The 22,636-nt window shown below is 37.7% G+C and overlaps 1 protein-coding gene across 3 annotated transcripts in view; it reads right to left on the minus strand.

Annotated features, from left to right (window-relative positions):
* LOC127452416 (protein Jumonji-like) overlaps positions 1–22,636 on the minus strand; it is an 80,264-nt gene that overhangs the window by 49,700 nt on the left and 7,928 nt on the right. For all 3 annotated transcript variants that reach the window (XM_051717828.1, XM_051717830.1, XM_051717829.1), the window contains exons 2-4: positions 13,569–13,692; positions 7,587–7,731; positions 5,801–5,970 (exon numbers count right to left, since the gene is read on the minus strand). In XM_051717828.1, coding sequence (XP_051573788.1) covers positions 5,801–5,970; positions 7,587–7,731; positions 13,569–13,692 — 439 coding nt within the window. The remainder of the gene's footprint in view (positions 1–5,800; positions 5,971–7,586; positions 7,732–13,568; positions 13,693–22,636) is intronic.

Raw genomic sequence — 22,636 nt, forward strand, 5'->3', positions numbered from 1 at the left:
AGCGTGTGTTGGAAATGTAACACCCCTTACCATAACTGAGTTTCAGGCTTCCTTAACAGCTGTAAACGCTATTGTAACTATGGTAATAGTGGCGTCGGTTTTTGCCGTACCAGTTTGAGTCGATAATGAAAGTTTGGAAGAACAAGCTTATCGACCCGAACCACCTTCGCAAGCACGACTTGAGCAGGACGTTTCAGAGTGGTAAGTTTTACTTTTCTTACAAGTACACTGTTGATTATTGTGAACCTAACAAAACTTCAAGTAAAAGACACGTAGTGCATCTAAGTTCGTCATCTTTTACTGGAATGGGTGTAGCCAAACTTTTTTCACCAGAGCTATGAACGGAGAACAGAGGCTTACTCCCGGTTAGTGAGCAAGTTAGCCATGGACTACCATGGATAGTGGCCGTAATATTACAGCTTGTAATTATATAAGACTCTTGAGATCGACCATTTTGTTACACAGTTTTAGGTAAAAGCCAGCTCACAGCTGAATAGTAAATCCTTACCAAAACACAACATTACATAGAAAGTTAGCAGAGCACTACCATGGATTGCAGACGTAAACTTACCATTTGTAAAAATAAATCCATCTCCAAACTCGATCACTATTCATGATAGTAAGAACGACAAACAATCTGCATAATTCTACACAATTGTAGTTAAAATTGGGCCTGCAGCTGATTAGCTAAACTGTTTCAACACAATAACATTAGCTATCAAGTTAGCAGAGGCCTACAGCTGTGCACTGGGTGTACACCGTAGCTACAACACAAAACTCCGCATTTGAACTCTCGGAAGCAGATAAATTCATAAATAATCAAGTATACTTACAGGTTGTGATTCTGAAGTGCCAGATTGTCCCAATAAAGTGGGAACTGCACCATCTTTCAGGAGTAACCTTCTTGAAAATCTGGCATTGGTTGTGGTTGTACTGCTGAGGAACAGTGTTAAAAATACATTTGATTCTTCAATTCGTCTGCCTTTGGAAGTCCAAACAAAGAGGTTTTGCTTTCGCAGTGAAGAAAACAGCATCATCTCGACATGGCGACTACACTAACCCAACTCATCCTGGCCTCTGCTATAACTACGTTTGTTTGAGGGCGGGACAAAGTAGCCCTTAGGCGGGCATTATGCAAATATGTTACATAGTGATGTAGATACTTAACGGAAAAAATGGCTGGACTACAATCCAGCTGTTTCGTATAGTTCTTGAGCAGTGTTGTCTGTGGGAGAGAATAACTCCCTTTTGCGTGGACTTTGTGCTTTGAAACTTTGCAGACCTTTTACATGCACAAACAGCTATATTACACACTAAAGGAAAGGTAAAATTCCAAAAAGCATAATAGAGCCTCTTTAAGCAGCATTGATATTATCAACAGATTTATGTGCACTATAAAACAGGATTGAGAAGCTGACATAGCCATCTATTTCAGAGTTATTGCTGATGACATACATTAAATCAGTCATGACTTCCGTGACACTACGAGCTCCGGTTATATTTTAGAATCCAACAACTGATCTACAAGGCAGCTCTCAGTACTAACCAAATAATAAAGAGAGATTGAGACTGGGGAAATATGTTCTCATTTACATCCTTTATGTCTGAAAATCAATTAACCCACTTTGCCCTCAGCCAAGAGTCCATGGCAAATCTAATCAGTCTGTTTCCTGTCTTTACACAGCCATGTGTGTGCAAGAAGAAAGAGAGAGAGAATAAACGAAAGTTAAAGGATAGCCCACCCAAAGTTTTTTTATTTCCAGTGCGGTCCCATATGACTTTCTTTTTATGGAATAAAAAAAGGAGATGCTGGGCAAAATGCTAGGGATTGACAACCTCAGTCACCATTCACTTTCATTACATCTTAAAATCTCCCTTTGTGTTCCATGGAAGAAAGAAAATCGCACAGGTTTGGACCGGCATGAGGGTGAATAAATGACAACAGAATTTTGCATTTTTGGGTGAAATGTTCCTGTAACCATTTGCAAAGGCACACGTAAAGTGCAAGGGTATGAGCGAGAAGGAATAAAAAAAGAGTATGAAGTTAGCTCAATTTGTGTCCTCTAAATTTGTTCAGCTTCAGACTGCCAGTGAAAGATGAGAAGTAAAATATGATGAGGGACTGAAGCAGAAGGACAGCACATCACTTACAGCTGTCATACATCCAGATTGTGGTTAAATTATCAGTGATGCTGATATCTCTCTCTCTTTCAACGTATACTGCACATGCATATGCAACCCAATGAAGACTAAACTGACTTGAAATGTGCTGTTTGCTCATCAGATGTTCAGATAAACACATCAGCGTGCTCTGCGGTCCCTGGAATTATTCAGATTTGTGGATCCTGTCTTTCAGGAGAAAACAAGCAGTAATCTGAATCCATATGGCAGATTCCCATTTGAATAGGGGTTTATAGAGCTTTTTAGCTTGTAGTCCCAAAACCCCAGAAAAAATTTACATTTTCAACCCACCGGGTTTGTCCACATTTTAAATGTATTTTAGAGCATATGTAATTTAATGAAAGTCTCTTCAATAATGTCAACCACAAATCTTATTTTGTTCATACAACGAAACAACTATTCAAAGAAAGTCCTGAGGGAGGGAACCCATGACGAATTAACCTTCCGGGTTGGCCAACAAAAACCGCTCCGTATCTCTCTGGAACACTTAATTCTGAATGGTCAATATTTTTGTATAATTGAGCATTGTCCCAGCCAACTGATTTTCCTGCATACTGTAGGCCCCTCCATTCCTAAACAATTTTAGCGCAAATCAATATCTCATGTTCATTTATTTCTTTATTTGGTAAATAGCTGTGCAATAACCATCAGGGTCCTGATCCTCCTGTCAGGATTTATTTTACAATCCTTACTAGCTGACTGTCCACTACACTTTTTATATTACCTCCATTGCTAATGCATTAACAATACTGCCCTACAAAGGCAAAAGACCTTAACTCGCTAGAGTGTGGAACTGAGAAAAATGATTTTAAAGTTTTTTAGTTGTCCAGCCAAATGTATTATAGGTAGGACACTGAAAATCTGGCAATTAGATGTTTTAGTAATGAAATTTACCTACATAAAAAAATCTTGAGCTCAAACTTTACTTTTGACCCCTATTTTGAAGTTACTGTACTCTGCCTTTGTATTGTCTGCAAAAAGTGAGAATTCACGCCAAGGCAAAAGGCAGTAACTTCCACATTATCAATATTTGGTTGCTGATCACCATTAACAAAATCATTATAGTAACACCTGTATAAAATCTAGTGATCATGGCATTTATTTTGGATGATTTACAATTACTTATAGCCATGTACTTTTTGCTATCCTGTGCTTTGGTTGTATTCTGATGGCATTTTTAATACATTAGACATGACACATACCTTCATAGTGGTAAAGAATATCTTCAATTGGTGTGCAGCAAAACTAACAGGTTGACTGCAGATAGATGACACTTAATTATATGAATAAATACAAGATAAGCATATTTCTAATGAGTAAACATAATAATTTAATTAATAATGGAATGCAAAGATATAACAAATCATGTACAAATTTAAAATGCATGGATTGGAATAAGAGATAATAAATACAGCCACAGGCCTACAAGTTAGTGCCACAGCTGGTTAATCAAGGGTTAAATTTAGCTACCATGCTCGAATGCACAGCTCTCTGACTGGTGGACTGGATTGGCCAATCTCAAAGGCTATAATATAGAGTATGTGACTATATTTGTTGTTTTTCTGAATCTGACCGTAACTGACATCCAGACAAAAAGTTATACATGTGGTTGGATACCGTTTTGAAACCAATTTATTTATTGCAGTGTTCACTAACATAAAAGGATACAAGACAATAAGTTAGCCTAAGTGCTTTTACATCGAATTGAATGAAAGTAGTCTAGCCTAAAAGATCGACTTGTGGATTGATGTGAACGCCAGCAAGTAGGAATAATGCTCAGAAATCAGAATGCCTGTGGATTGCTGTGGATTAAACATCTGCAATGACGTTCATTGCCATGGATTTTATCGGGTTACTAGAAAAGGTAGGACAGATTTAATTGCGAACTGTTACTACTGATTTTATGTGTGATCATGCTACATGCTATGCTGTCATGGCATTCGAGTCAACACTCGTGCAACTAGTGGGCAGCCCCAGACTCACTGACACTGATGTTGACAGCAGTCACTGATAGGCTGGCTCTGACTGAATAATCTGCATTATGAAAAAACAAAACAAAAAAAAAAATGTTGAGAATATATACGATTACTTATTGCTGGCAAGTTATCCAGTCGTTGCTTGTTTACAGTGCTTTGTTATATGGAGCAGTTTGGTAGCCTATTCATTGGATATCCGAGTAGCCTATTTATGCTATAGGCTGCTAGCTAGCTAAATGAAGTAGATTGCGATCTATCTATCTAATTTGTTTGTCTAATGCATCTTTTGTGTTACACACTTTCTTACCTTGACCTTTATGTTGGCATTTCAAAGCCATCTCAACCATCATTTTCCCTTAAATGCTATAGAAAAACACTCAACAATATTTGTTTACTACACTTTTATTCAGGTATCGTGTGTGTCAGATTGCTTCAATGACAGATGCATGACAGTACACAGGCTACACCGTAATTTAAACGTGGTAAACTTTAATGTAAAAACAAAGGCAGAGTACAGTAACTCCATGCCGGCACAGTAACTTCGTTATAGGTAATAGGGCAGTGGTAGCTCAGCGGTTAAGGCTCTGGGTTACTGATCAGAAGGTCAGGGGTTCAAGCCCCAGCACCGCCAAGATGCCACTGTTGGGCCCTTGAGCAAGGCCCTTAACCCTATCTGCTCCAGGGGCGCCGTATCATGGCTGACCCTGCACTCTGACCCCAGCCTAGCTGGGATATGTGAAAAAGAAGAATTTCACTGTATATGTGCAAATGTATAATGTGTGATAAATAAAGAAAATTATAATTAAATTATAATTCATTTTGACGCACGGCTAAACAAAGGCAGAGTACCCTAACATAATCTGAGCATTCCAAAACAAAGTCAAAGAGCGGTAATTGGAGTTACGGAGTTCTGCCTTGGTTTCTCTTGGGCTTTTGGAAGTTACTGTTAAGACAACCCATTATTTTCTCGAAAAAACAACGGAATTGACTCAAGATACTTATCCACATGATAAAGGAGGTCTTGAAAGTCTCAAAAATATCAATAACTCATTTTCAACCAAAAACTAAGTTACAGCCTTTTGCCTTTGCACGGCAGAATAGTAAGGGTTAAAAATTGCCATTAAGTTGAAAATGTATTGACTGACACATGATCTTTAGAGGTAAGACTTATCTTCAACACCAGTGTAATCAGAAAAGACACAAAAACAAGATAGTGGTCAGTGAAGGCCTTGTGTTTGTGAAGACAAATATATGTTTGTGTGTATGAATGAGATAGAGGCAGAGAACAATAGACTGGAAGAAAGAGAGTGAATGATTAGGGTTTAGAATAAGCACAGATTTGGGGTCTGAGGTAAAGATTGAGGTTTAGGCAGAGTGCTGTGGGACAGGCTCTAACTCTGATGTACACTGGGAAATCAGCCAAAAAACAAACACTGTAAATAACAGCAGCATACACGAGAGAGTCACAGAAATGTTTGCCAGTAATAACTGAGACTCCCATATGAGAGTTGAATGTGTGCAGCACAGAGGTGAATTATGGAGTCAGTATATACATTTTAAAAGTCGAGAGAGTGAAAAAGATTAAGAACGTTAAGATGATGGAGAGAGAGAGAAAGAGAGAGAGAGAGATTGAGTGGACCCACCTCTTAGACAGAGAAAGGTGAGGAAGTCTTCAGTTTTGGGTTTGCGTTTAGTGAGATGGTTGAGCAGGGTGGCGGGGCTCAGGGGCATAGTCTCTAGCACTTTTAGTGGGGTGGCATTGGGAGAACAGGGATGAGACTGAGCAAACTTCCTCTGAGCCTGCAGTCTTGGTCTGGTGAGAGAAAAATTGTGAGACGGGGGAAGTTAACAAGAGTGAACAAATTGCATACTCTTAATACTGTTTAAAATGCTGTGAACAGCCAACTTTATTTCATGAGGTACACTGTACTTATTTATAAATGACAATAAAGGTTACAGTGAGGCACTTATAACGGAAGTGAATGTGGCCAATTTTTAGAGGGTTTAAAGGCAGAAATGTGAAACTTATAATTTGATAAAAGCACTTTCATTGTAAGCGCCTCACAGTAACCTTGATTTTTTGCTTCTTATTTATTTATTTATTTTTTAAGAAAAGGAGGGACAAGTGACAATAATTTTTTTGTGTAATCAACATTATGCCACAAATGCTGTTGATTCAGCTTAACTTGTATTGAACCCGGAATACTTGTATAATTTTTTTTCTTTTGATTTTCGTGAATCCGGCTCCAGATTACTGTTGATTTGATTGACTCTATTTTTCTAAACACTGTACTTTAAAGGAATAATTCACCTTAAAATGAAAAATGACCAAATATTTGGTCTAAATGTCTCTTTTCTTTTCCATACAATGAAAGTGAATGGTGACCATGGCTGTCAAGCTAGATTTATAGTGAATAATGATTAAGTTTAAGCGGGTTCCTCACAGGTTCCTAAGATTATGATTTTATATGTGTGAGAGAGACAAAACTGATGCACTAGATTAAATTAGTTTAAATTAGATTAGTTAAAATGTTTTTCTTAATGATAGACAGCATTTGAAATTATCTATCAGTGTTATAAAAATCGGTAAAAGACGTTTAATTTTCTGTTAACACAACCCCTGCTGTATGGAATAAAGCAGCTCAGACATTCTGCTAAACTTTTTCTTTGATGTTTCACAGAATAAGTTCATAGGGATTTAGAACATACCTGCCAACACTCCTGATTTTACTGGGTTTCTCATGTTTTTCCACCCCTCCTCCCGCTGTACTCCAGATTTACAATTTCTCCTGATAAACTCACGATTTTCCATATACACATGAGAGTATACGCTTATGAGAATGTATTTGACCTCCAGGTAGCGTTTCCATCTGTCCCGTAAAATACGCGATCGTCCCATTTTTAGATATGTAATGATGCGTCCCAAATCGAAACAATAGCCTACAGGACGTGATTTGTCCAGTAAGCTGGTCAGATGGTGTCACGGCAAAGTCATTCCAGATTGTTAAAGTAACACTGATACATTATAGTTGGAAATTTTTCATACGGTAAGGGGTCATCTGAAAAGTCCACACATTGTCCTGAAACACACTAATACTGTGGAGGATGTGGTAAGGGACCATCAGAACAGTCCGCACATTGTGTTAAAACTGTGGATTTATTGAAGAACAGAAGGTTCCATCAATTCTCTATACTACAAAGTTACACTGTACAAAATTACACTGATCCAACAATGTATGAATACAACCATTGTGTCATAAAGACAAGAAGTACAGGTGAAGGAAAATAAAGTAAATAAAAACATAAAAATACATGCCATATTCAACCATCCAACCACAATTTTTTTTGCACTCATTCAGGATGACACAACAACACCAAATACTGAGCTGAAAATCTCAAACATCTAAGAGGAAAAGATAGTAAACTCACCTCTTCCTGACAGGCCCCTCTATTGAGAACTCATGGCTGCAGTCTTTGCTCTGAGCTGCATGCTGCATCCTGTCTGACTTACAGCTCCCAGCAAACAGCCCAGCTTTAGCTCCAGAACCATTCAAATGACCATTTGCAAAGGAGCCTGTGAAAGGACATGTGGTTAAATTTAAACAATAGGCAAACATATGTACAGAAGAAAGAAAATCCCCATCCCTATTATTACTAACAATCTCAATATATTTATCCAATATCATGTATGTGTCACGGTCCTGTCACTCTGTCAGTCTGTGTCTGACGGGACCGTGACATCATCGTCCCATGTCTGTCTTGTGTTTCGTGTGCTGTCTTGTGTGAGTGCACGGGTCCGGTTGTGATTTCCCACTGTGCGCTCTTCGGTCAGTCGTGTCTCATGTCCGGAACATGGTGTCTGGATCCTGACCCTTCTGTCTGGTTTGGTTTCGGTTTTGGTCTCTGGATGTCTTGTCTTGTATTGGCGTGAGCGCATTGCACTTGTCACCTTGGTGGGATGCACTCGCATCAATAAGCTGTTCTGTCTCTCGCGACCACGGACACACGTTGCGCTCGCTTTGCGCTGTGTGCCCGGTTCACGAGCTGTCTTCACATTGTGCTGAGAGTCGGTCACTTCAATCTAAGGTTTCGGGTTTGTGTTTATGCCGAGGCACTCCTCGATGCGGCTCAGGGTTTGGGTTATAGTGACGCTGTCCTAATATATAATTTCCTGTCCGGACTGGAGGAGCCATTGGATTGGGAGATATGGGGAGACCTGCAGGCTTGGTCTTTCTGGGAGGTGGTAGTTCCTACTCGGACTGTGGGAACCCAACTTTGACGCTCCCACCTCCCAGCCCCTGCCAGCTCCTCAAGCTTCATCCGCGCGGACCACCACAAGGAAGTGGAGCCCGCAGCTGACCACCAGGAGGCGGAGGAACCCATAACTGACCGCCAGAAGGTGGTGGCCATTTCAGCAGCAGTGCTTCTCACCGCCCGGAGGTGGAGGAGGAGAAGGGCACATTATACTCGGTCGCAGCTGGCGTCCACGGCCACAGAGGCTGTTCCCCTGGCGCTGCCAACGTCCACGGCTACGGAGGCCGTTCCCCTGCCGCTGCCAGCATCCACAGCCACGGAGGTCGTTCCCCTGCCTCTGCCAATGGCCACAGAGGCCGTCCCTTGCTGCTGCCATGCCCACAGCCACGGAGGCTGTGACATCATCGTCCGATGTCTGTCTTGTTTGAGTGTGCTGTCTTGTGTGAGTGCACGGGTCCAATTGTGATTTCCCACCGTGCGCTCTTTGGTCAGTCGTGTCTCATGTCCGGAGCATGGTGTCTGGATCCTGACCCTTCTGTCTGGTTCGGGTTCGGGTTCAGTTTCGGTTTTGGTGTCAGGATCCGGACACTCACGTTCCATGTCTTGCCTTGTATTGGCGTGAGTGCATTGCGCTTATCACCTCGGCAGGATGCACTTGCGTCAATAATCTGTTGCGCTCGCTTTGCGCTGTGCGCCCGGGTCACGAGCTGTCTTCATGTTGTGCTGAGGTTCGGTCACTTCAGTCTAAGGTTTTGGGTTTGTGTGTGGCCGAACTCTCGCACAGGTGTCCTGTCTTGTTTTTGTTGCCTATTGCGCGCATCGCGTGGTGTTTGCCTCACAATGTACGCTAAGGCTTTGTATGGGTGTGAGAATGCTTGGCATCGCCTTTTTTGAATAAGTAAAAGCCACAAGCCTTTTTGACTTGACAGTGTCCAGCTATAATTATCTAAGGTTTCATTCATGTCAAACAGCTAAAGATGAGTCTAATAACTAAAAATACAAAGCATGCTTACGTTATTGTCTTTCTTCTTCCCTGTCCTATAAAACTGAGAGTAAAAATACCAAATCTATCAACGGGATGCATCAGCTGCTGAATACATATACAGTTGGTGAGCTCATGAGGTGTTCTGTTCATGTCCTAGACATTCTCTGCTAGATGTCATTTTTATGTTTTTTTTTTTTTGTTTTTTTTACCACTTTGTTATTTTGATTATTTTTTCATTTCGTTTTAAGTTGAATTTGAATTTAGAAATATTTTTGGTTTTCATGTTTCAATAAACAAATTCAATTTTTAAAGCAAAATCAACCGGTAGAAGTGAAGTGCAAGAAAAAACAAAAAAAGGATCCCTCGATCTACAGCCTAAACTGGAAGGCCGATACAATTACTTTTAATACCAGCCATGATTGTGAGTCACTTGATCGATATGATTAATAATACTTACATTCTCTATCATTTTAATGGAGCCTACACATCCAAATCCTGAACCAAATTTTACATGCGTCTAAAAGGAATCACTGTCATAGAAATATGCCTTACATCCTGTCTACACTGGATGTGAGCGGTACATTACGTCAAAAGTAATAGAATCCCATTATAATCAACGATGCTCTCTACATTGGAAGCATCCGTCGTGCCAACAAAAAACGGATGTCACGTTCCATTTTGCGCTGCATCTGTTTCAACGAATTCCATATCAACAGTTTCTTTCAATTTTATAATCAAAATTATGTTAAAATAAATGAATTAATTAAAGCTAGAGTATGCAATTTATACCAGAAGTGTTTTTTTGTTATACTGGTTGAAAGTCTCTGACAGCAATCAATAAATCAAGTGCTCTGATACAAAAAATAAATTAAAAAATCCACTATCTGTGGTAGTCACAGGCCTGTGAAAGGCCCTTCCAATAATTTCATTCGGCCCGAATGCAGTGATTGGATGGCCAACCTGCCTGTCTAACTGCCCTTGCACTCAATGGCTTGAGTTAGGGCGGGATTATCTGACTGTTTGTACAACTGCAGGCAAGGGGAGTATTCAGAAAACTGTTTTAAAAACAATGTTTATTTTTGCAATTCCGTTCGGTGGCACTAGTGTCGCAGAAATTGCATACTCCAGCTTTAAAACTTTAATCAAATGAAAATATAACAATTAATTTTCAACATAATATTGTATTATTTTTTATCAAATGAAGTGCTTATATACAAACCTCACAGCACAATCCAAAATACAACATTGGCATCATATTTAGTCAAATACAGTGCTGCATAACAGACCATCACAGATGTTAGATACTGCTTAAGTACAATATAATTACTACTGATTTATTAATATTAGCAGTAGTAGTATTACAGTGAATATTACATAACTTTACAGTTGTGATATATTTCTGTCATACTTTTTCCTATAAATGTAGCTTTTATTTTTACAGAGCCAACGTCAGAGCTCCTTGGTCAAAACAACACAAAAACACTTCAAAATAAAAGCTCAGTCAAAATAAAAGCTACATTTATAGGAAAAACTATGACAGAAATGTATCACTACATTAAAGTTATGTAATATTCACTGTAATACTATTAATACTAATAATAATAATAAATCAGTAGTAAATGTATTATACTTAAGCATCTAACATTTGCGATGCTCTGTTATGCAGCACTTTATTTGACAAACTCCAATGCTGTATTTTGGATTGTGCTGTGAGGTTCTATATATAAGCACTTCATTTGATAAAAACAAATAATACAATATTATATTGAAAATATATTGTTATATTTTCATTTGATAACATTTTTAATGAATTCATTTATTTAAACACCATTTCAAAGATAACATTTAAATAAACTGTTGATATGGAGTAAACAAATAAAATAAAAAAAATTGGCAAGTACCAAAAATGAAGTATCGTACTCGTACTCGTTCTCAAAAAAATGGTATCGGACATCCCTTCTTAAAGCATAGCGCTGTGCTTAGCGCTCTTAAAATAGAGCCTCAAATCTGTTAGCATAAGTAAATTAAAATCCTACAATGCTGTTTTTTCTCTCACAAATCAAAAGGTTTTTCTTAATCTATTTACCTATAAGCAGGTTCTAATGGTAGGCATGGTTACAGCCAAGAAGGTAATCCTTTTAAACTGGAAGTCTCCACATGTTAGTTGTTTAAGAGCTGGTTGAATGAAAAGGTCTTACTCTTTATCATTCAAATGGAACAGTGGTATTTTACTGAGCATTGCTTTGAATCCACATGGGGACATCATCTTGTTTAAAAGAGGATTCATTTCAGCATGCTTGGTTATCCTTTTTTTCTATTTACGGGACAAATAAATACATAAATAAATTAATAAATAAATACAATATTTAAAAAAGGTTTTTCTTGTCTTTTACAAGGAGAATACTTGGCAGTGCAACTTTATCATTAAAAGTGCACTAATTGTTTCCATATAAGTTCTGAACATTCCATATATGACTTACCATCTCAAGTGGCATCTCAAGCAGGCCTTCTCACAATATTTTTAAGAATTAAATGATCATAATGAAACTTTGTGAACATTTTTGGAGAAAAGACTGAAATGACCAGTGCATGTTTAGGTATGATAATCCAAACGTATACCACATATCATCTAAAGGGTTTCAGAATGCCAGCTGAAAGCACCATCAGATGCTGAGAGCTATAGAAGTGAGTTCTTTGCTACAGATGATTTAAAGGTAAGTATCCTTCAGGGGTTTTCAAACTGGATCCCAGGAGTCCACAAGGGGGTGCTAGGGGGTCCGTGGAAGATTTCAGAGAGAAACAAAACATTTAAATAAAATCTTTATAATTTATATAATTTAATAATAATAACATTATTACAGTTTCATTCTGTTTTCTATGTAGTACAGATAGATTTGAATTTAACTGAAAATGTTTTTCTTGAGGTTTTTAAATGTAACATTATTCTAATAGTGGGTAGAAAAAAGACATGTGGTCAGCTTAATAAAAAGTAAATATTTTCCAGATATTTATTTAAGATATTTTATTTATTGTTATACAATACCTTGCAAAGGTATCATCATATTTGGGTGTCCTTGAAATTAAAAAGTTTGAAAACACCTGGTCTATTGCACTGAAGTCACTGCCCTGGAGATCCACAGTGGAATTCCACTGGCACCATGAAAACATCTGGCTCATTTAACCACAACATACTGCAGTACTCTAAAGCTAAAATCTGTGGATGCTAAAGGTATAGAGCTGTTCAGTTTGCCATCATAAAGCCCCGAAGACAATTAGCATTTTCAAGCTATGGTTTCCCTCAGGAATTTCGAATGGGTTTTAAAATAGCGTTTTTGGATTTACGAGTAAAATAAGGTCTGTGGTTACCATTACTTAAAGAGACTTTTACGTTTTGTTCTAGATCATAAATTGCACACAAGCTGCATCCAAATATCCATACTTCCCTCCTATATAGTATGCCAAAAACAGTATGTCAATGGAGTAGTATGTCCGCATCCTCAGTGTTCATGAAGCAGTCAGTGAGAAATACCCGGATGACCTACTATTTCTGGTGAGATTCAGAAGTGCGGATTGACTGGACACTTTACTATCCCATAAACCCTAAGGAGCTGAGGCAACGTCACATTCAAAATGCTGGATTTAAAAGAACGGCGGTTTTCTCTAAATAGTGCTTGTTTGACAAAACCAGAGTAGATTATTTCCGCAGTTGTTGTTATTACGTCATATATTTGGGTCACGGGTCAAAACCCATGTCTCCGGATGAAGTATGTCCGGAATCTGTTCATACTACTCGCATACATACGTAAAAGAACATACTGTTTACCGGCCGAGAAGTGCATCCTTTATGAAATACAGTATATACTGTGACAGTACACAGTTTCAGATGCAGGGACAGTCATACCTCAAACATGAATTTTGAAACCACTTTGTTTCAAACCAAGTTGATAACAAGTTTCTACATACAGCCAGTGGTTGTCAGATTAATTAACCGTCTTTCGGCAAGCATTTAAACAGTTTAAGTATATGACAAATTACATTTAATTAAGCATCATCTTAACTTAGATTATGCATTTGTACCATAATTACATACACAGTTGATAACAATAAGAAATAATTATCATTATGAATATCCTTAAATGTTTCAACACTGACCAGAAAAGATGAATACTCACCATTAACTAGTCCAGTGCCATTCTCCACTTTACTCTTCTGAGCTCTCTTAAACTCTTTAAGAGAGAGGTAGAGAACCCTGCGGACCACTCTCTCTTCTGACCATGGGATCCCATCGTTATCATCCTGCAGATAGCAAATTATTGTTAACATCAGAGATCTAAAAATTAAACAGATGACCCAAAACCACATCACAAGATTTCCAGCTGTAAAAAAAATTGCTAAAAACCAGCCTAAGGTGGTTTACTGGTCTTGTCGAACCACCAAGCTGGTTTTCATTGGTCAGGCTGATGAAAACCAGCTGGTCCAGGATGGATGACCTGCTAAACCAGCGAAGTCCATCAAACCACCTTAGGCTACTTTAAACTGGTCTTTTCAGCAAGAATGTGCTCTCTAAATAAACTGTTCAGGGTTTTTAGGTCAAACAACAATGAAAACAGAGAATGAATAAATTACTGTAAAATGTATTGAATGACAAACACTGAACGTGAACAAGTGAGAAAAAAAAAAATTTCGTATTGTGAAACCAAAGAAAAGCTCTACAGACAGAGTACTAGGCTATAAATAGTAGAGTTGGCTGCGGCTTCTCAATCCTTGAACAATCAGCCAGCAAGTGTCAGAAGCCTTTTATTACTGAATTCTCCAAAAGCAATCACAACACACACTCTCATTGTTAGCATAACATTTGTTCCCCACAGATTACCTAATGCGCTGTAGTAACACATCTTCCGCAATGTAGCTGAATGACGAGGTCTCACTTTATCACACATTTCTGTCAAAATGTCAAAACAAGTCTTTCATCCAATCCCATATACAGGCTTCTGTTAAAGGGTTAGTTAAACTAAAAATGAAAATTGTGTTATTATTTAGGCTACTCTCCTCATTCCAAACCTACATTACTTACAGTATTTTCTTCCATGGAACACCAACATTTTTTTAAATTAAATAAATACAAATGAAATTTAAATAATGCTAAAGCTGATTTTTCCCAAACAATGAAAGTGAATGGTGACTGAGGCTGTCACTCCTTAACATTCTACCTGACAATCTCCTTTTGTGTTCCACAGATAAAAGAAAGTCATACGGGTTTGACGACATGTGGGCCATTAAAAATAACAGAATTTAATTTTTTGGGTGAACTATCCCTTTAGATCTCATTAACATGTCGGCCGTAAACAGGGAGAAATATGCAGCCAAGCACTTGTTGTTCTCTGATATTTCCCCTAGTTTAGCCCTTCCACTAAATTGCCCACCAAGGGGCCATTCATGATGGAAACAATAGATTGGTCAACACATTTTCAAGAAAAAGAAACCCAAACAAATTGTGTTTTAAAACAATGAACTAATAGCATTCACCTATTTACCCAGTTTCCAACATTTTGGCTGAAGTGTAACAAGTAAAACGGTGGGTTAAGCCCTCTGAAAGCAGCTCTAGAGCATGACTGGCCAGGGGCCAAAACACAGAGGAATGCTGTGTAGTGAGGAATCTTCGCCCAGACAACACCTTCAGACAGTTTAAATACATTACACATTTGATATATTTTGAGAACGTTTCCCACCTACAGACTGTGTCACTACAAATCTATCTTCATACACACAAGTTTATCTTTGGATCCTGAGAGCAAGAGTCATTATAAGCTCGAATGCTCCCCTCCCCCCAGTGAGAGCAATGTGAAATTCTTGAGATGATTAGGACGATGTGAAGTGCCTGACCTCGGCTTAGGGACTCCTCATGGCACGCGAAGAAAGTGCCACTCTCTAGGGAACTTCTCGTCGCTAGGAGACAGTCTTCCACAGGTCTATTGAAGCGGTCATGTTAAAGTCCCCATCAGGGTGAACTCGAAATGCTATGACATTTCACAAGCAAGGGGTAAGCTGTATTATTTATGAGGTTATGCAAGTAGGGTCCCACAAAGAGACACCAAAAAGTGGAAGACGCTATCAATACATTGCCAGACAGAAAAGGACACCCTTCTCTAATAACAGATTTAGAAGCACAAAATAATCTCTTTGTTTTGATGTACTTGTCTTCAATTTCATATTGAGGTATAAACTTGTGCACAAGATGCCACTCAACAGCAAAAGAGACAAAAATATCTTAAAAGTCATTCAGGCAACTGGTGGAAAAATTGGTGGATGGAGGATAGATGCCAAATTCACTGTTTTTATGCTAGCATAAGTTAATTTGCCAACTGCAAAATGAAATTTGCTTGCTTGATTCTACACATGCAGAACACAAAAGGAAATGTTTTAAGTAATATCCCAGCCTGTCTTTTCAATACAATTGCAGCTGATAGTGACATTTTTAATGCTTAAAAAGCACCCAAAAGTATAATATAAGTAGCCCATGTGGCTTAGTTTTGCATCATATTCCAAGTCTTCTGAAGCCATATATTAGGTTTGGGTGAAACAACCTGAAATTTAAGTAATTTTTCAGTGAAAATCTTGATGTCCATTATGTGTTTATGAGCGCTGTGAAAGAAACTTACAGTGAATCTGATGCAACCACAACAATGCATTAATCACAGATAGCACATGAACCCCAAATCTCCATAATCAATTAACCACATGATTCATGTTGCTCATTTAACTGCCTAAATCAATTCCTTTGTAATAACTTCCACATTCGTATCCTCTTAGAACCACATTATGTTGCTGTTTGTGTCAGGTCATCTAGCTTCAGGCTCAGTAGCTCTTACAATTACACCAGCATCTCTCACCAGTACAGGAGTTTAATCTGTTAGCTGGTTTTTATTACTCTGCCAGCAACCTGCCAGCAGATGTCAATTATTGATAAAGGTGTATTGTGTCTGAAGTCATGAGGACAAGTCTGTCACAGTAAGCACAAAGCAACTCTTTCAAGATCAACAACATATAACCATAGAATTAGAGGACTCTGGCTCAGCATTACATGGGATAGTTTACCCAAAAATGAAAATTCTGCCACAACCATATTCACCATGACTGTGAATTCTTGGGGGGCTCACATTTGAATTCTATAATCGAAAGATCAAGAAAGTCATCAAAATAACAAAAAAAGAGCAAGCAACCAAACAACCAAGGACAAAGTCAAAGGCATAATGGCAGAATAATAAACTGTAGGCTGAGGCCTGTTGCACAGATTTAATTCTAGTCTGTGGGTTTGATTTGCATACAGATATCTTGTCAAATTGCCTTTATCAAACATGATGGCTTTAATGAGCAAATTGGTCCCGCAAAAGTTTGAATCCAAAAGCAGACTGCATTATATTCAGTGAATCCTTAACAGAAAAGCTTTCAATTAAAAGCATTAATCACAAACACAACTTTTGCGAAGACAGTGATTTAGACAGAGCTTGCCAGCATTAGTTGGGTCTATGAGCCCTGGTCCACACAGATCAATTTAAACAGGGCAGCAAGAGCAGCAGGGCTGTTGGCCAGCCTGCCAACACATCAAATCTGACCTTGCTACCCATCTGTTTCAAACCAGTCACTGGCCACTCACACACACAACACAAAACACAGAGATCATTATTACTAATGTTAACAGAAGCAAGCTGGCATGAAAGGAAAAATAGATCTATTATTTACAAAGGGCCAACAGTGTGACAAAGCCTACATCGGATGGCCTATCAGCACAGTACACACTGGCAGCTGATTGTAAATGATGTGACAGGCTGTGGAAATGTAACTCACATAAGCTTCTCAAATAAGCCATTCAACATGCCTCAATGTCACACATCCAATGCATGAAATCTCTCCAGGTCTGAAAAGACATACGTACTGACGATAAATTTACATGGGCAAAATCAGCCCTCCTCACAGATGAGTGAATCTGGTGTTAGAACCACTGTCAGAGTCATTTGTACAATGGCTTTACCAACATGATCAAAATGTTGCTACCGAATGGTCAAGAACCCTGACATCGACCCCATTCTGCCTAGTTCCTGACATGCGCCACCCACCATCAGACATTTTTACATCAATTCAAAGCAACATTAGAGACAGAGGTTCTGGTGCCGTGGAAGCAATCACGTTCATATAATCAATGGTAAGCACAACTGATTCAGAGGAAATTTCCCTTTAAGATTACATTTTTACTCCACTGCCGCTTAGGTTTAGGGTTGGGGTTAGGGCGTATGGTTAATAAAATATGCATTCCTGTTGAATATATTACATCATTTACAACACATACTACAACTAGCTTTTGGTGCCATTCTTTTTTTCTTTTATTTTTTTTATTGCAAATATACACTACCGTTCAAAAGTTTGGGGTCACTTGCCTGAAATGTTTCTCATGGTCTTAAAAATCTTTTGATCTGAAAGCGTATGGTTAAATGTTTGAAATTAGTTTTGTAGACAAAAATATAATTGTGCCACCATATTAATTTATTTCATTACAAAACTAAAATGTTATTTAAAAAATTTTTTTTAAATGGATGACCGAATAATTAAGAAAAGCAGCCACTAAGTGCCCATCATAGATGGGAACTCCTTCAATACTGTTTAAAAAGCATCCCAGGGTGAAACCTCAAGAAGTTGGTTGAGAAAATGTCAAGAGTACATGTCTGCAAATTCTAGGCAAAGGGTGACTACTTTGAAGATGCTAAAATATAACACAGTTTTGATTTATTTTGGATTTTTTTAGTCACAACATAATTCCCATAGTTCCATTTCTATTATTCCATAGTTGTGATGACTTTACTATTATTCTAAAAAAAAAAAAAAAATACAATAAAATAATAATAAAATAAAATAAAGAATGAGTAAGTGACCCTAAACTTTTGAACGGTAGTATACATCACGAGACAGAGAACATTCTCACATTACAACTCGCTTTTGGCGCCACTCTGTGGACATTTCACCTAGGGCTGGGCGTTTTTTCCGATTAATTAGAATTTGCGTTTTAACACGGTTTTTTGTTCTTTTTAAATCGAGAAATCAAGATTTTGCAGAAAATACTGCAAATGCTATAGTTAGATATGTTGTAAATCCACCAAAGGCTGAATGAGGAAGAGAAAAATAATTCACAGCACTTGTCTTAATTCCGCTACCGATCTGATCAGCTGCACGTGTATGTCGCGCTCCAAATGAATGTGACAGGTTAACAACATGGAGACTGATATAAAAGACAGCGGTAATATCCCCATGTCGATTGTACACAGTGTGATCATAGCTCAGCTTCATCCATCATGCATGTATAAACCGGTTTAAGACTGTAACTGGCCTCGACGTGCGCAAGTTGATGAACGGTCTCCTTTCTTTTCCTTCCATAAAAAGTGTTAGTTACGTGACAATTATTGTATGTGTTTCAAGTGTACTGCATCTATAGCCAACATTTGGCAAGCGATCATTTTGATACTTTGCTAGTTGAATTGTAATGATAAATTATTTAATATCGCTGTGCTGCTCAACGTGCACCGCTAGAGGGTGCTTCTCTATCTGCAGGGGTTTATGAATATACACACAAATTGCTTGATATACAGTGAGTACTTTTTAGATAAACTTGATAATTTATAGACATTGATTTCTATATATCTTTCTAGATAGACTTGGTTTAGATCAAATGAATACCTACACTGGCTAAGAATTATTTTGCCGTTTTCATATTCTATTATTTCTGAACATCTGGGTTTATTAGATTTTAATTTATTTAACATTTACACTCTGTTGACAACTTCCCCCTGTAGTGCATTTGTACATTTTTCCTGCACACCTTTGTTTCCTATAATAACAAGAATTTGGATTTCTTTAAACAGGTTGCCTTGCGTTCTAATAAAGAACATAAAATTTGAATCATGTTGGAGTACACTTAAAAGTTGAAAAAAATCGAATTCGTCCATAAGTTTGATAAAAATCAAGATTTTATTTTTTTGCCATATCGCCCAGCCCTAATTTCACCTGGAAAATGGAGCACAGACGTGCCCATTCATTCAACAACACTTCCAGCTTTGGCCACTGGGGGCATTGGTTCCAATTTTGGTAAGCATGGATTGATTTCAACTGATGAATTTTCTACATACTGTCATTGAATTCACAGTGGGATCAGTCTGGATTTTACATTATGCTTTGTGTAGTCCCTAAGAACACGCCTTACCTGTGGTAAAATCACTGTAAAACACAAACACTGATAAAAGTGTACAATATATTATAATTATCAGAATAAACAATTCTTACACCTAGTCATATAGTACATTAGCCTAACTGTAGACTGTTTGTGAGAAATGTACCAACTTTACACATTAAAGCTAAAGTGTGTAACTTTTTTGGTGTTAAAATACCTTCTCCTATCCCAGTGTTTTCTGCAGAGACAACTGTCATTATGCCATTCATGGGTTAATTTTCTGAAAACTGTAAACACTATGTCACTGTTGCACTACAGAATTCCTCTGTTTATTTTGAGCGACCCATCCAGTTCAACACAACAACATTAACTCAACCAATGGTGTGAATTGGGGACAGAACTATCTGTCTGATTGACCAACAGCAGATGGGGGGGGCGTATTCGGAAGACAGTGTTTATTTTTGTTTATTTCAATTCCGTTTGGTGGTGCTAGAGGCACAGACATTACACACTTCAGCTTTAATATAGAATATGCCGTCACAGGAACGTTTATAGTCAACTGCCTGTAACTCAACAAATTAGAATTTAGAGTCAAAACTAAGACTTCAACCAACAGCAAATAGATCAGGAACCTTTGAGAAAATCTGCTATCTTAACCTTGATGTTACCATTGAATGACATATTGCAAAAATGTGCATTTTAGCAGAATGGTGTATGCTGTATTCAGATGAGAACCAACAGAAAAATCTTTTTGATCTCTCATCTCTTTGTTAGAGCATGCACAATCCCTAAGATAAATACTGAAAAACATTGGGGATTAATTTTCCTGAGCTGTATGCAAAACTGCAGAGCCACAGAATACTTAGTCCTCTTCTTCTTGCACTTGCACTTACACTAGCACTACATAAAAATTTTAGTCGTTTTTGGTTTACAGATGTCTAAATCTAGTGTTCAGCTCTGTGCAATGCAATCTTCAGACTCTGTTCTTCAGTATCTCTGACTGTACTCAAGGGAGTCCCCACAATCATGTTTGCAACACTATATCCTATAAGTTTGCTTATCAAGGACACTTTGTATCCAGTGACAGCACCCTCTACACATTCACCTAGCTGTGAAGACAGATTGCTGCAGACAGAGCCAAGAAAGCACAGACCCACCCTATGACAAGCCCCTCTCTCGCCATGACAACAGTAGAATGCCAGTAGCAAACCTGGCCACTTGATCATATGCACCTCCCTCTCTCTCCATACATACCAGCAGGGTTAAACAACATGCCTTGTACTGGGTACATTTCAAACAAACTCAGTGCTGGTGATACTTCAAAGCAGACTTGGTGATCCAATGCAGTGGTTGAGAGTGGCATAAAAAAATTGCTACAAGCATGAGAGACAACAGCTGCAAATGGAGTCACCTTGCACTAATTTTTCATTCATTTGGGGACATGAAATGCAGAGTAAATCTATTGCTTATATGCTAAGAATGCTGTACAGCAGTGTATTAACATTCTGTCAAAAAGGCGGATAGTGGAAAAAAAACAGAAACCCCTTTGAGGTTGCTACTGCTATTTGAAATAGACTCAAATGCCATACTGCCACCAGAAAACACCAAAAGCCGAAGCCCTTGCCTATCATTTAAATTGTGCTGCATTCTTTAAATACTTCATATGGGACAGTTAACAGAATGATCTGTTTAAACAAATTAAAGAGCCTTTAAATCACTTAAACCCATCCCACAGACATCTCCTGATAATAACGACCTCCTGATAATAACAATACAGTAAAAACTGCACCCAGTTCAGCAAGCCCTTTCTAAGACAGTATTTCTCCATGGAGTTTGGGATGACTGCATCATTTAGAGCACAGCTGGACATGTCTAAGACGAAGGCATAAAGCAGCTATTACAAGTTGCCTGCAGTTTTTACATCATCCTTTTTTTTTATTTGAGAGCTGTAACACAGCCACAAAATTTCATGACACAGATAAAGTGCAATAAAAGTGAGGTTGTACAGAAGTAGTCTGCGTAAATTATATTGATCAGTTCCTGACTAATATATCAACTTATCACAGCTGATTATTACCCATTTTTAAGTTGTTGAAAACTATCATTGTCATGTATCATAATTTTTGGTGAGTAAAAATGTAGGCTATATGTATACAGTATATATAAATATATAATTTTTCAAAGTGTCATGAGATAAAGTTCAGAAAAAATCACCTGTATATGAAAAAAAAAAATAGACTGTGAATCAATAGCACATGACACCATTCACGAAAGTCTGCTGTTACCATGTTAAATTACCATTATGAGTATTTGGTGACACTTTATTTCAGTGTCAGTGTTTCACATGATTGCATGTTACTATAATTAATTAATATATAGCAATAGCACAAAGATCTACAAAATAATTACATAGCAGACACATGTAGTTCATTAGTGTAACTCATTACTTACTGTATGTAAATATACATGTAACATGAACACTGGAATATAAAGTGTGACCTAGTTTTTCCCAAGGCCCTATAATTTCAAACCAAATTAGTAATCATACATACAGAGTTGGGTGTAATGCATTACTAAGTAATGAATTACTGTAATTAAATTACTATTTCATTGAAAAAAGTAAAGTAAGGGATTACTACTAATTTAACACTACCCCCTTAAATTCTTTGGCCAGTTCATTAAATAATTTATTTGATTTTATATGATTTATTTGAAAGAATTAAAAGAACAGTTTCATGTCTATCCTTATATTTTTCATCTGGTTGAGGTTGATAAGGGTTTTAGAAAGTAATTAGTAATAAGAAATGCAATTACTTTTCAGACAGAGTAATTAGTACAGTAATCTAATTACACTGTAGAAGATGTAATTAGTAGTTAGTAATTAATTACTTTTGAGTAACTTACCCAACACTGCATACATCATATGAAAGTATATCAAATCTCTGGATCTGATCTGAGATATAGAGTATAAAGCCAATGAAAGAAGTGAAAACAGACTGTGATGAATTGAACAGCCACTCTGTCTTT

This window comes from Myxocyprinus asiaticus, chromosome 15 (genome assembly GCF_019703515.2).
Source record: "Myxocyprinus asiaticus isolate MX2 ecotype Aquarium Trade chromosome 15, UBuf_Myxa_2, whole genome shotgun sequence".
Lineage (NCBI taxonomy): Eukaryota > Metazoa > Chordata > Actinopteri > Cypriniformes > Catostomidae > Myxocyprinus > Myxocyprinus asiaticus.